At 35.7% G+C, this 12,382-nt stretch overlaps 1 protein-coding gene across 6 annotated transcripts in view; it reads left to right on the top strand.

Annotated features, from left to right (window-relative positions):
• Nucleotides 1-12,164, top strand: part of Nbea (neurobeachin) — a 603,852-nt gene extending 591,688 nt beyond the window's left edge. For all 6 annotated transcript variants that reach the window (XM_078016116.1, XM_021730370.3, XM_021730357.3 and 3 more), the window contains 4 exons: nt 4,940-5,041; nt 6,813-7,009; nt 7,769-7,920; nt 10,321-12,164. In XM_078016116.1, the coding sequence (XP_077872242.1) occupies nt 4,940-5,041; nt 6,813-7,009; nt 7,769-7,920; nt 10,321-10,411 (542 nt within the window). In that variant the 3' untranslated portion in view covers nt 10,412-12,164. The remainder of the gene's footprint in view (nt 1-4,939; nt 5,042-6,812; nt 7,010-7,768; nt 7,921-10,320) is intronic.
• The last annotated feature ends 218 nt before the right edge of the window (nt 12,165-12,382 follow it).

The following is a 12,382-nucleotide window of genomic DNA, read 5'->3' as shown; positions in this document are numbered from 1 at the left end:
TTAGTATTTGACTGAATTGACTGATTTATGACTTATTTATCTAAAATGACCAACCACTTTAGTAGCATATATGTGTCTGAGTAGAGCAACTATACATATTGGTCAGTTCACTTTTTTTTTTTAAGGCAGTCACAGCACACACTGATTTGACTGTCAAATCTGTATATACATAGTTTTTGCCATTATAAAACTTGCAGTATGAAAGAAAAGGATGTTGTTTTCCTCCTCTAATTTAATCTACTCTAAATACCAATTCATAGGCCAGAGAATCAGTCTGTATATATTTTCTGTCTTATAATGTGTTGCTACACAAAAGCAAAAAACTAGTTATGTCTAAATTCATATTAAAGTGTGTGACACAATGCCCTTAGGTTTTGGAGGTTGTATGTATTAACCTAGATTTGAAGGGGAACTCCTAGTAAGAAACATAATATCCTAGAAGCTGTTATAATTCAGGGATTGGTCTTGTAATAGACATTGACTCACTTTGTATGGCTGAGAGGTCAAATCATCCTTGTTAATTATAACACCATGAAATGACAGTATTTATCATCTAACTTTATGTGCACGTCACTGAAATCTCAAGATAAATTCAAGTGGATTTAATGTATTTGTTTCTTTTACATTATCACTATTACATTGTAATGGACAGCTCTATTAATTCCAGAGGAAAAATAAGTAATGTTCATAGATACTTGGGGGTAGATATAGAAAGAATCTGTGGATTCATTGTGCCAAATATATTGTTGTGACTAATTTAGACATCTCAAAAATATTAGCCTTTTGTAATTATTTTTACCATTTGAATGAATTTATCACAAAGACAGCTAAATTTTTAAGTAAATTATTACATAGTTTCAGACCATAAAATAAGCAAGCAAAGACTTCCTACAATGTGATATAGTTTAATTATAATTGTTTTATTAATGTATTTTATACTACTGATACTAGATTTTTAAAATGTGTGCCTTTGAATATAGAAAATTATCTTCTAATTTTAAATAGGTCCCTAACTAGATAGCAGAATTGCAAAGATATAAGGGGCAGATGCTTTCATCTGAAACAGACTTACACAAACTTAAAACTAATTTGGAAGTGATAAAATTAATTTGCGCACTTTAATTGGAAGCAGCCTCCTGCATGAAAGAAAGCAGAGCAAGCAGGCAATCTGTGCTAAAAGCTGATTGAATTTTTTGTCAGGTAGGTAGGTTGGACTTGGCCGCTTATCCTCTGGAGCCCCTCTTTGCAATATATTACAACCCATCTCTGACTGGTGTTCTTTAAAAGGATCAATGCTATTCCTGTTGAATCCCTAGAGTCCAAAACTTCATTGATCTTGGGACTTGACATTTCTCATTACATGCTGTAGCTTCCAACAAGATAGTCACAAGAGGGGCAAGTTAACATTGTTGTTTCTTCAATAGACAATGAAAATACATTGGGACCTCAGCTCAAAACCAATCTGCTTTTAAAATATGTAATTTAAATGTGTATACCAGATATAAAGTGCTTTATAGGAAACTTGATGATATTTACATATGAATTTTTTTAAAATGATAGCAATATGAAGCTTTGAAAGGGGATTTACTATTCTTTTCAAATCATATCTACAAAGATTCACCGAGTAATATGTATAAGACACTATTATGTGCTATTCTACTCCATCTTTTAAACACAGATCTTTTAGCTCCTATAAAAGCATTATGCAGACTCTGAAATGAGAAGCCAATTGAAAAGAAGCGTCCAGCTGTGCACACGTACCTTCCCTGGGCTCCCATTGTATAGGACTCAGCTCTGGACGCTGAAGCTCCCACCAGCCTCAGCCTGTCATGAAACATCTGCCAAATCACATCCCTCTCTTTGTTTACATCCAGCCTTCTTTTAAAAGACTGTCCTGTGCCTAGTACCACAACTGCCACTAGCCAATGGTATTATAGGAGATGAGAGCTGGACAAAAACTAGCCCAGAGATATTTTCAAAGTATATTTATATTTATACATAATAGATGAGTTTGTGTCACTCTTCAGAACAAGGAATGTTATCTAGGGTTTAATAAATTTTAATCCTTTAGTCTTTTTGTTGGATATCACAGGAAACATATTCAGATGTATAATTCTCACCTCATAGGACTTTCTGTGGGTTCCACAGCCATGTATGTAATGAAACATCCTAGCCAGGCAGGGATGCAGTGGACCATCAGTTCCCATCCCCTCAGTCTCAGATTGGAGACATTTAAGGTTTGTCATTGGAAAGCAACCTTCTTTCCACTCAGTCTCTGCTTTTTCTTTCTTTTTATGGGCCTGAGGCTTCCAGAAAGGTCTTTGGTCTAGGTTGGAAGCAATATAAAACACAAGAGTGACTAATTTGTTCTGTGACAGGTAGCTTCAGTGCACAGACCAGTAGGTAGATTATTTAATTTGATTATTTTGGGAAGGTGAGAAAAAGATAAGCAATGGATTGTGACCTGGATCCAGGTTCAGGAGTTCAGGGAATGAGATTTGGGCTGTCCCTATGATGCTCAGAGCAAAATGTAGTCAGTGTCACATGAGAAGAGGAAAAGGAATTTAGTGTGAATTAATAAATAGATTTAGCATATCCATCTTCTGTTCTTCATTGAATACTTTGAGTATGTAATCAAAGGAAACCATAATGTGGACCAATTGACATTTTCCAACCCAGGTACTGTTTTCAATTGTGGCCCCTTTGGCCTTGGGGAATGTGGGCCCAGGTATATTGGGGACTTGCACCAGGCCTCTGTGGTAGCCCAGCCTGTGGCTGAGGACTCAGTATTCTGATATGAAGACTTTGAAACTATTCTCAGTTATCCCAGCAAGTTTATAACATACCATTTTGAAATAAGTCTTGAAATCATAATAGCAATGGAACCAACTAAATCTCTTATTCTGGAATTTTAATTAAAAATCTGTCATATTTTATGTAAATATAAAATGAATGAAAACAGCTTCTACCATGATTCTGCAATGAGTTGGAAAGGTCAGAAATAGAATTTGAATGCTATATGTCACTAAGAGGTTTGTCCTCCAATTCCAGCAGAATGGCACCAAGAAGCATAGGTCTAGGAGAATCCACTGTCTCTGCTTAGCTATGTTTCATAAGAATCAAAGCTTTTGCTGAATATTAATAGCCCACAACTGAGGTTTAAATAAGAACCATGAGTAACTTTTACTTTGATCATCTCTCTAAAGGCCATACACCATCTCACTGAAAAATTTCTCCCTTGTCAGTTCTTTGTGAATAGCTGCATTTAATATCTATTTAATTATTTTCTTATCTGTTTCAAGAATTTGGAAATGACTTGATAAAAATGAGATGAATTCTGTTTCTTTTAAGCCCTTTATACTTGGAATTTCCAAATGCTTGCCTATGAAGAATCTTAAAATCCGATGTGTTTATTCCTTATCATTCATATCCATTCCCTCACAGAGAGCTCTTCTGTTGAGGAAATGAGCCAGGATGAAGGCCGTGGTACTGTCGTCCTGAGAGGGGAGATCTCACCTGCACCTCCCTCTGCGCTCAGCCCTTTAACCCTGAACTACATCCATCAATTGTGATGTGGCAGTGACAGAATATTCCCAAGATTTTAAGGAATTGTTGGAGTGTGTGACATATGGCCCTGGAACAAAAATATGCTTTCTCCTTGCTGCAAATTTCCCAACTCAAAAATCCTAGAGTGACATTTTATTTACTTTTCCCCAGCTGAAGTTGGACATCTTTGAAGGGAATTTAAGTTCCACCATTTATTCAAATGATCTGGGAAAATTTTTTTAGTGTTTATTTTTTAGTTATAGGTGGACTCAATATATTTATTTTATGTTTATGTGGTGCTGAGGATCGAACCCAGTGGCTCATGCATGCTAGGGGAGCGCTCTACCTCTGAGCCACAATCCCAGCCCCAATTTGAGAAAATTACAATGAAAAATAAAATATCTTAGCTCTCTAAATCAGATAGAAACCTTTTAAAATGTATTTTCTAATTTAAAAAAGTATATAACAAACATAAGGAATTTTTTATTATAGTAATACATCAAAACATCATATTGTACATCTTGAATATATACAATTTTTAGATTTACTTATTTTGGAATTGTACAGAGAATGCAAATTTGAAACTTAAATTTTTTCATAGAACTTCTTACCCTCAAGAAAATATCCACTAGATTGAGAAATACAGAGAAACTATAGAGTTGCTGTTACAAGACCAAGTTACAACATTTCTTTTCAGGAAGAATAAAAATAATGGTTGATGAAACTGGCAATTTAAAATGAAATACTTTCAAGCTAGGTTTGCACCAGTGAGATACAGAATTAAGATAATTGTCTCTTACTTCTGTCGCTACCTTCCTCACCCTCCTTCTCTTCCCTCCTCCACCCCAAAGCAAAGTACCTCTGCTTGTTTTCATGGAGATTTTAGGAAAAATTTTTCACTGAGTAAGAGCATGGATTTTAGAATTAGAAAGCTCTGGTTCAAATTCAACACTTGCTAGGTATATGAACTTGGAAACTTGAATAACCTTCAAAGCTTTTACTCTACAAAGTATAAAATAGGAATAATAATAGTACTCAACCCAATAGGAATGTTACTATAATTAAATGAGATATCACATGTAGATACCTTGCAAGGCACAATATTTGTTTCACAACAATAATCAGGAGAAAAAAGGATAGCTGTACCACTGTAATAGTATCCTAAGCATATCACATATGTTAATGTATCCTGTCATTTCAATAGCCTCTATTGGAGGTTGGTGATCAGGTAGTAGATACAGTATTTTTTGATAAAGAAGTTATCAGAAATGTGAAGTAACTGGCTGTGGTCCTTAATAAAATGGTGATTGTCTTATGAAAGGTTAGGTTTTATGGTGGAACTGTTTATGTTTGCCATTGTCTGTAATGACTCACTGCTGCTGCTTTCTTACAGGTGACTATCCTGCACCAAGAGCTGTTCTCACAGGCCATGACCATGAAGTTGTCTGTGTTTCTGTCTGTGCAGAACTTGGACTTGTTATTAGTGGTGCTAAAGGTCAGAATCATTTCTTTCATTTTAAATCTTTAGAAAATGTACTGTTTTCTCAAGCTAACAGTGACTTATGATTTATTTCTTCCAGGGTACTCTTTATAGACAAATGTAAACCCTAGGTTCTTTGTAGCTGTTTAGTTTTATTATTAACACTTCCTAGTACTAATATGAAATATGTTTAAAAGTTTATGTGGCATTTGTGGTGACCATCATTCTAACCATAACACTGGTAAATTCAATTGCAATATATCCTTGTGATGCAATTTAAAAGGACATTTAAAAGACAAAGGGGAACTATTCCTGATGCAATGGGGGACTTAGGGGGATCAGACTTGGGCTTGGTCCTCTGCAGGACACTTTCTTTACAAGACTGAGGCCTCTGTAGAGGTTGATGGAAAGGAACCAAGATTATATAGTTCTTTTGTCTCTTTATAGAGGAAGTGTCATTTGGGGGGAAAAAATCAGGAAACCTGGGTCCTAATTCTGGCTCAGATAGCAATTCTCCTTGGAAAGACTCCGGCAAAAAGGAGTCTGATGTTTGGAAGAAACAAAGACCAATATGGCAGGAGTGTAGGAGGACGTCACAGAGACAAAGAGGAAGAAGCTGAAGGGGTGGGAGTGGCCATAGCACAAAGATTTGCATTTTTTACTTACAATATGGTGGGAAATCATTGAAGGTTTTAGTCAAAGTCATGAGATGATTAGATTTGTCTGTAATTCTGGATGTTTTGTGGAAAATGGATATAGTGGAAAGGCCAGGGACCATGTTTTTGTTTTTATATCTTAGTACAAAAGAATAGATAACAAAGAAAGTGGCATACAAATATAGGAAAAAAGTTTTAGTTTTCTATAAGTAGAAAGCATTAGAAGTGATTGATTGCTTTTATTTTTTATTTTCCCTAATTTTCGGTAGTTCTTAACTTTAGTAATCAGGAAAAACTTAAGTATATTTTTATAATGTCACTTACTTTGTAAATATATATCTGTTTAAATTAATTGATTGAAAATAAAAATGTAATTCGTCCACATATTTTGCCAGTTTCATTTTATTTTGTTTTGAGTGAACAAAGGGGCAGACAGACAGTACTAAACTAATTAAGCACTTATTTTCATGAATTTGACTAGTGGGTTTTTAACTTAACACAATTTCTACAAGGGCAAAGAGCATTTGGGCCACTTCTTTAACAATCTTGCCTCACTATAAATTTGTTTAAAGACAAAAAGTGGTTCTGTAGTCTCAATTACTTAAATTCTTAATTTTGCTTTTACATTTCATGTATAAACTTCAGAAAATGGTAAAACTTACTTGGCTTAATATGATTTATGTAGTTATAGCCTTAAAACTCTGATGCCACTGGAAATGACTAGCAACTGTCGTGATAATTCTCAGACTTTCAAGAACATATTCTGAAAGCACATTAGGAATAATGTTCTGGTACATCTGATCTTTTGTTCTCACATAATTTATGAACTGTGTCCTTTTATTATGAATATTCTCTGACAAAGGAAAAGACCAAGTGTTTACCCCAAAATACACATGTTTATCATAAAAAGTGGGAGGGTGTTGTAGGTGCATGTGCATGTGTGATTAAACAGTCACTGTTTCCTCTATTCATAAGTTCAGTACTTGGCTCCAGCCAGCAAACCCCTTTCTTCTTCTGTCTTCTTTGAACAAATCTGAGTACTGCCCAGCTAAGGTTTTCAGGTTGGTGAAAGCCAATGTCTGGTCTGTTATCACTAACTAACCATGGGCGTTGGTATCCCCACTCTGCAGAGGGCCCCTGCCTTGTCCACACCATCACTGGAGATTTGCTGAGAGCCCTTGAAGGACCAGAAAACTGCTTGTTCCCACGCTTGATTTCCGTATCCAGTGAAGGCCACTGTATCATATACTACGAACGAGGCCGATTCAGCAATTTCAGCATTAATGGGAAACTTCTGGCTCAAATGGAGATCAATGATTCAACACGGGTAAATCTGCACGTTCAGTGCTAAATAGGATGGAAGCCAAGAGATTAAAAATTAGTTGTTTTACATTAAATGATTCATAATAGAACTTCTCTGGCATCCATATTAATGTGTACTTATTTAGGAAGTACATAAATTCAGGTAGGCTAATACATTGAACAAACCCCAAACTCCTTTAGTCTCAGGTAATTAACTCAGTGAATTAGACTTCAGGGACAATAGTTACTGTTTAATTAGAGGTAGGCCCTTAAGGAGATTTTTTTTTAAAGTTCCTTTTACTACAAGTCATTGTTTCTACACTGTACTCTCACAATAGTGAATATAAATTTATTGTTGAAAAATCCTACCTTTATAATCCTAAACCAAATTGAAAAGTACCCACTTGCCCTCCATTCACAAATGAATTATCAGTTTTAAAAATTGTTTTGAAATATACTTCTGCTTTTTGTTCTTAAAGTCTAGACATTTTTGACATTCAGAATTTAACAAAACATCAAGTTATTAATTCTCAAGTTCTTCCTAAATTAGATGGGTAATAGTCTCTTTGGGACTTTTATAATTTTGTAACTTAATTTGATTTTAATAAGATTCTTTGTCTATGTAAGAACTTGACAAATTCCACTGTGAAGCTTTTAGAAAGCTTGAACAATTTTCTAAAAGAAGACTACTGCTCTAAGGGGGATGGACCACATGCTTTTCAGTATTGACCACTGATTGTGAAAACATGGAAAGAAATGTTTGGTTTTCTGCCTTTTTCTGAAGGCCATTCTCCTGAGCAGTGATGGCCAGAACCTGGTGACTGGAGGGGACAATGGTGTGGTGGAGGTCTGGCAGGCCTGTGACTTCAAGCAGCTCTACATTTACCCTGGATGTGATGCTGGCATTAGAGCAATGGATTTGTCCCATGACCAGAGGTGAGTCATGTCAGGGATGAGTATAACCACTGGGAACTGCCATGGTAAGCTCTGGGCATTCTACCCAGGGTGGAATGTGCTAGAATAAGATCCCAGTGTCCAAGTGGAAGAAGGACTAGTGAAAGAAAGGGTAAAATGGGGGAAGGAGCACATACTCTGAGAAACAATTATGATAAGCAGGAAATAGAGGAGGAAAATAAGGAGAAACACCAGAAATGGGTCTGTTGAAGAAATGGGCACCTCAGACACATCGTAAGGGCTTACGACATAGAACTTACTCCCACCAGTGTCTTTGTTCTCAGACCCTCACCTCGTCCCAGAAAGTTTTCCCTGGTTAAGATTGTGTGAAGGAAACTTTTTTTTTTTTTTTTTTTTAGCAGAGATTGATTTCAGGGTGAGGCCTGCCTCTAACTAATCAAAATGCATACTATAGACTCCAGCTGGCCCCCTTTTAAAAAGTTCAAGGGACTCAGTCATTACCTGAAATAATCCTACGCTCCCCTCTTTTACTTACCTATTTCTCACTTATGTTATTTTGTTGTATTTTATATATTCCTCTAAAATACTCTAATCCTTTCATGGAAAGAGTTGACAGGAATATGTACTAATTAGCATGATCTTCCTTGGTCTTTACTTCTCTTTCACAGTATTTTTTTAATTTCCTAAAATTCACCTTTGAGCTTATTATAAAGTGAAAAGAATATGAGGAACATAACTAGTTAACATTTCTAAATTTAAAAAATAAACTAGAACCCTATGATATTAAATTAGCATGGAATATCTCATTGTTTTCTATATATTTAATGGAAATAAGAAAAGCCTACTAACCAAATTTTTTTAAATTATAAATAAATATATGAAATGTATTTTATAATAATATGGGTTTCTAAGTATTTTAAATATTAAGACAGATAATAAATTTAACAAAACATCTTTACAATACAATAAAATGGTACTGAAGTCATCAGGAAAAACAAAGTAACTTAATTTAGACTTGGGAATGGACATGTGGTCTGCAGCCAGACCGTTTTTAAAGGAAGTTTAAGGTTATCATTAGAGTATTCCAAAGTACTCGAGGGCATAATCAGGAATAAATGAGAATGATTTACTGTGTAATTAGTTATAGGTACATGGGTGTTTGTAAAGTGTTTTAAATGTTCTATGTTCTTAAGTGATTTAAATATTCTCCCCAATATTTATTCACATATTTGTTTTGCAAACATTTGCTGCTACTATCAAAGGTAGAATATTCTGCAAATAAGAATACATAACAATATTACTAAATAAATAACAAATAAGAATACATAACAAGATTACTGACCCCAAAGAGCTCACATAATCATAATTTGAGCAAAGAAAGTAACAGAATTACAGAAAAAAGGAAGCGATCAAGTCCTTCTGAGGGCTGGGAAGGGCAGGACAGACTTCAGAATTTACCCATCCATATACCAGGCTTGGACAGAGAGCAAATGAAAGAGCATATTCACAGTCACAGTAAAGTGAAGGGTCTCTAAGTGCAGTGAAGAAAAATACAGATTAGGTTTCTATTTCTATTTTAATTCCATTTCTTATTTTTGCTTCTTTATAATGTGCCTGATATATTCTGATATATTAAAACAGTAAGCGCATACATAGAAACTATGAATTGATAGACAAACACATATTGGGGATTTATACTCAAGAAAGTATTTATCTGATGAGTGGTCGTATTGAAAGTTGCACAATGCTTGGGATAGACAGGTTGTGAGCGCTCCATCAGTGGCAATATGGCTGGTTGGAACTGTCACAGAAAAGAAGCCTTGGTGCTGGATGGCTGGTTGGAAGACATAAGGAAGAGGGAAGGAAGTGATCACAAGATCAGTAGCTGGACAGTGGCTCAGGGTGGGTGCCAACTGTTGAGGGGTGTGTGAAGCATCCTGTTGTCATCCAGTAAGCAAAGGCACTCAATAGGCAAGGAGAATTTGGCATTGGGGGCTTCAGAAAGAGTTGTCATTGCATAAGCCCATGCACAAGGAAGGTGTGTGAAGTGACAGTTTAGAGATTAAAGAAGACTAAGAAAGAAGGGTCACAAAAATGGAAAGAGAAGCCAGAAATCCTCAGAGAAGCCAGTAGTGGTCAAAAAAGGGGAAGTGGATAAGCATGAATGTGATTGCTGAGGTGGTAGGTGCCTGGGTGACCCTGGAAACCCTGTTTACCATGGGGTTGTCTAATGTTCTCCAACAAGGCTCTGCCATCAGGGCTGATTAGGCTGCTCTCCAAAGAACCCCCAAGAAATGTTAGTCTAATCTCCACACAAAGCAAAGATTTGGTGAAATTCAAGATCAGGATACCATCTAAGATAAAATAGCAACCACTTGGATGAGTTCATGTCACTCTGAAATAATGTCTGTGCTTTTCCAGGACTCTGATTACTGGCATGGCTTCTGGTAGCATTGTAGCTTTTAATATAGATTTTAATCGGTGGCATTATGAGCATCAGAACAGATACTGAAGAGAAATGAAGAACCACAAGCCAAGCTAAAGCTGAGAGCACAAGTGCTGCATGGAAAGGCAATATCTCTGGTGGAAGATCCTCGTCCACATCGGCCTCTGTTTGTACATCCCATCACACCCAGCAATAGCTGTACATCGTAGTCAGCGACCATTTTACTTTGTGTGTTTTTTCAGAACTGAACACCAGCTGCTACCAAGCAAGCTTGTATCATGTAAATTATATGACTTAGGAGATGTTTTGGTAATTATTTCATATATTGTTGTTTATTGAGAAAAGGTTGTAGGACGTGTCACAAGAGACTTTTGACAATTCTGAGGAACCTTGTGTTCAGTTGTTACAAAATTGAAGCTTTGAACCTAACCTGCATCCCATTTCCAGCCTCTTTTCAAGCTGAGAAAAAAAAAAAAAACACATTTGATACTTTGTACATCAGATGCATCTTATTTAAAGGGATACTTTTGTAAAAGTAAAACCTTGTATAAAGAACAAAACGTTTCTTAATTTTATTGTGGAGTTACAACTTGCATGTTCTTTACTCCTGATGTCTCAATGGAACAGGTGCATTCACGTTATGAAATAGAAAGATCTGTCCAAGGACGCAGCTTGTACAAAAGGGTTGAATTTGGGCTCTAACAGTAATATTTGACATTTTCACCAAAATATGGTTTGCACTTTTTAATCTAAATTCATCCCTTCTAAGTGAAATTTGCTCATAAAGCATTTGGATACTAAGCCATTATTTGCCATGTTTGGTACTTTATACAAAGAAAATTCAGCCCTACCCTTTATAATTTGAAGACACAGCAGAAAGGGGGCTTAGGGATGAGGTCCTGGTTTTTATTGTATAAATAGGAGTCATGATCATTAGTTCCATAGTAATGACTTCCCAACACCTGGGCATCTCTTCCAGAGTCATCCCACTGGCTTAGTGTGTATGCATTAGGGGAGGAGAATGATGCTAACCTATTTTTCCCTCTTTGGTTCTTAAATAGCTTAGTTTCTTTAATAACAGGTCAGACTTTATTACAACAATAACTGAAGTTATTCTTTTAGGTTCTTGTGAAATTCTCACCTAAAGCCACATTCTTAGCCTAAGCCACTTCATCATTTATGACATAAAATGATGGCCGTCAAATGATTTTCCATACCTTGTACTGATCAAGTTACACACCCAGGGGTATATACACTTTATTCATGTTTCTTCTTTGTATATTTGGTGACTGTATTGTCATAGATGTACATATTGTGTCGGTAGGGCTATGAGGCATGTTACAGGAATGTAATTTTCTCAGAATTTACACTCACTTGCAGTCATTTATTTAAAAAGATAAAACAAGATAATGGGTTCTTTGTATTGGCACTTTGCACCAGAAACATATCATTATTTATTGATGTGATTACTTATTTGTTATCCACCTTGTACTAGTAAGTTTTAGCACTGAATTATTCCTTCTTCATTGTTGTTTGTATTTATGAAATTCTGAAATTATGGGGAATCAGTGTAATGATTAAGTTATTCATCACCAGGCTGTAAGCAATATCTTGAGTTTATAGCTTAGAATTGGGAGGATACTGAACATCTGGAAGACAAGTTCATTTCATCTTAAGATCATGGTGAAATATTTTGGATATATAAATTCCTTAAGCTATTGTAACCATGTTTTATTGCAAAGATGTAAAATATGCCAGATGTGTGTGAGTTGGAAATCAAAAAAACAAAAAAAAGAAAATAAAATATGCAAAGAATTCACGGATTGTTTCACATTTCACTGGATCCTTCACTAACATGCATTCATTATATTGTCATACAAGCGTAAAGAATCAGCGTTGCTTCATATAAGGGCCTAGCATCTAAAAACATGAAACAAAGTCCTAATGAGGTCTATAATTTGATGAAACATGAGCTGCTCTGCTTGGCCATCTGGCAGGGATTTGGGGCAACAGTGACCTTAGGGAAACAGCCCTTGT

Source organism: Ictidomys tridecemlineatus, chromosome 6 (assembly GCF_052094955.1).
Source record: "Ictidomys tridecemlineatus isolate mIctTri1 chromosome 6, mIctTri1.hap1, whole genome shotgun sequence".
Taxonomy (NCBI): domain Eukaryota; kingdom Metazoa; phylum Chordata; class Mammalia; order Rodentia; family Sciuridae; genus Ictidomys; species Ictidomys tridecemlineatus.
Note: the sequence above shows the minus strand (reverse complement) of the source record. Positions and strands in the feature narration are given on the sequence as shown.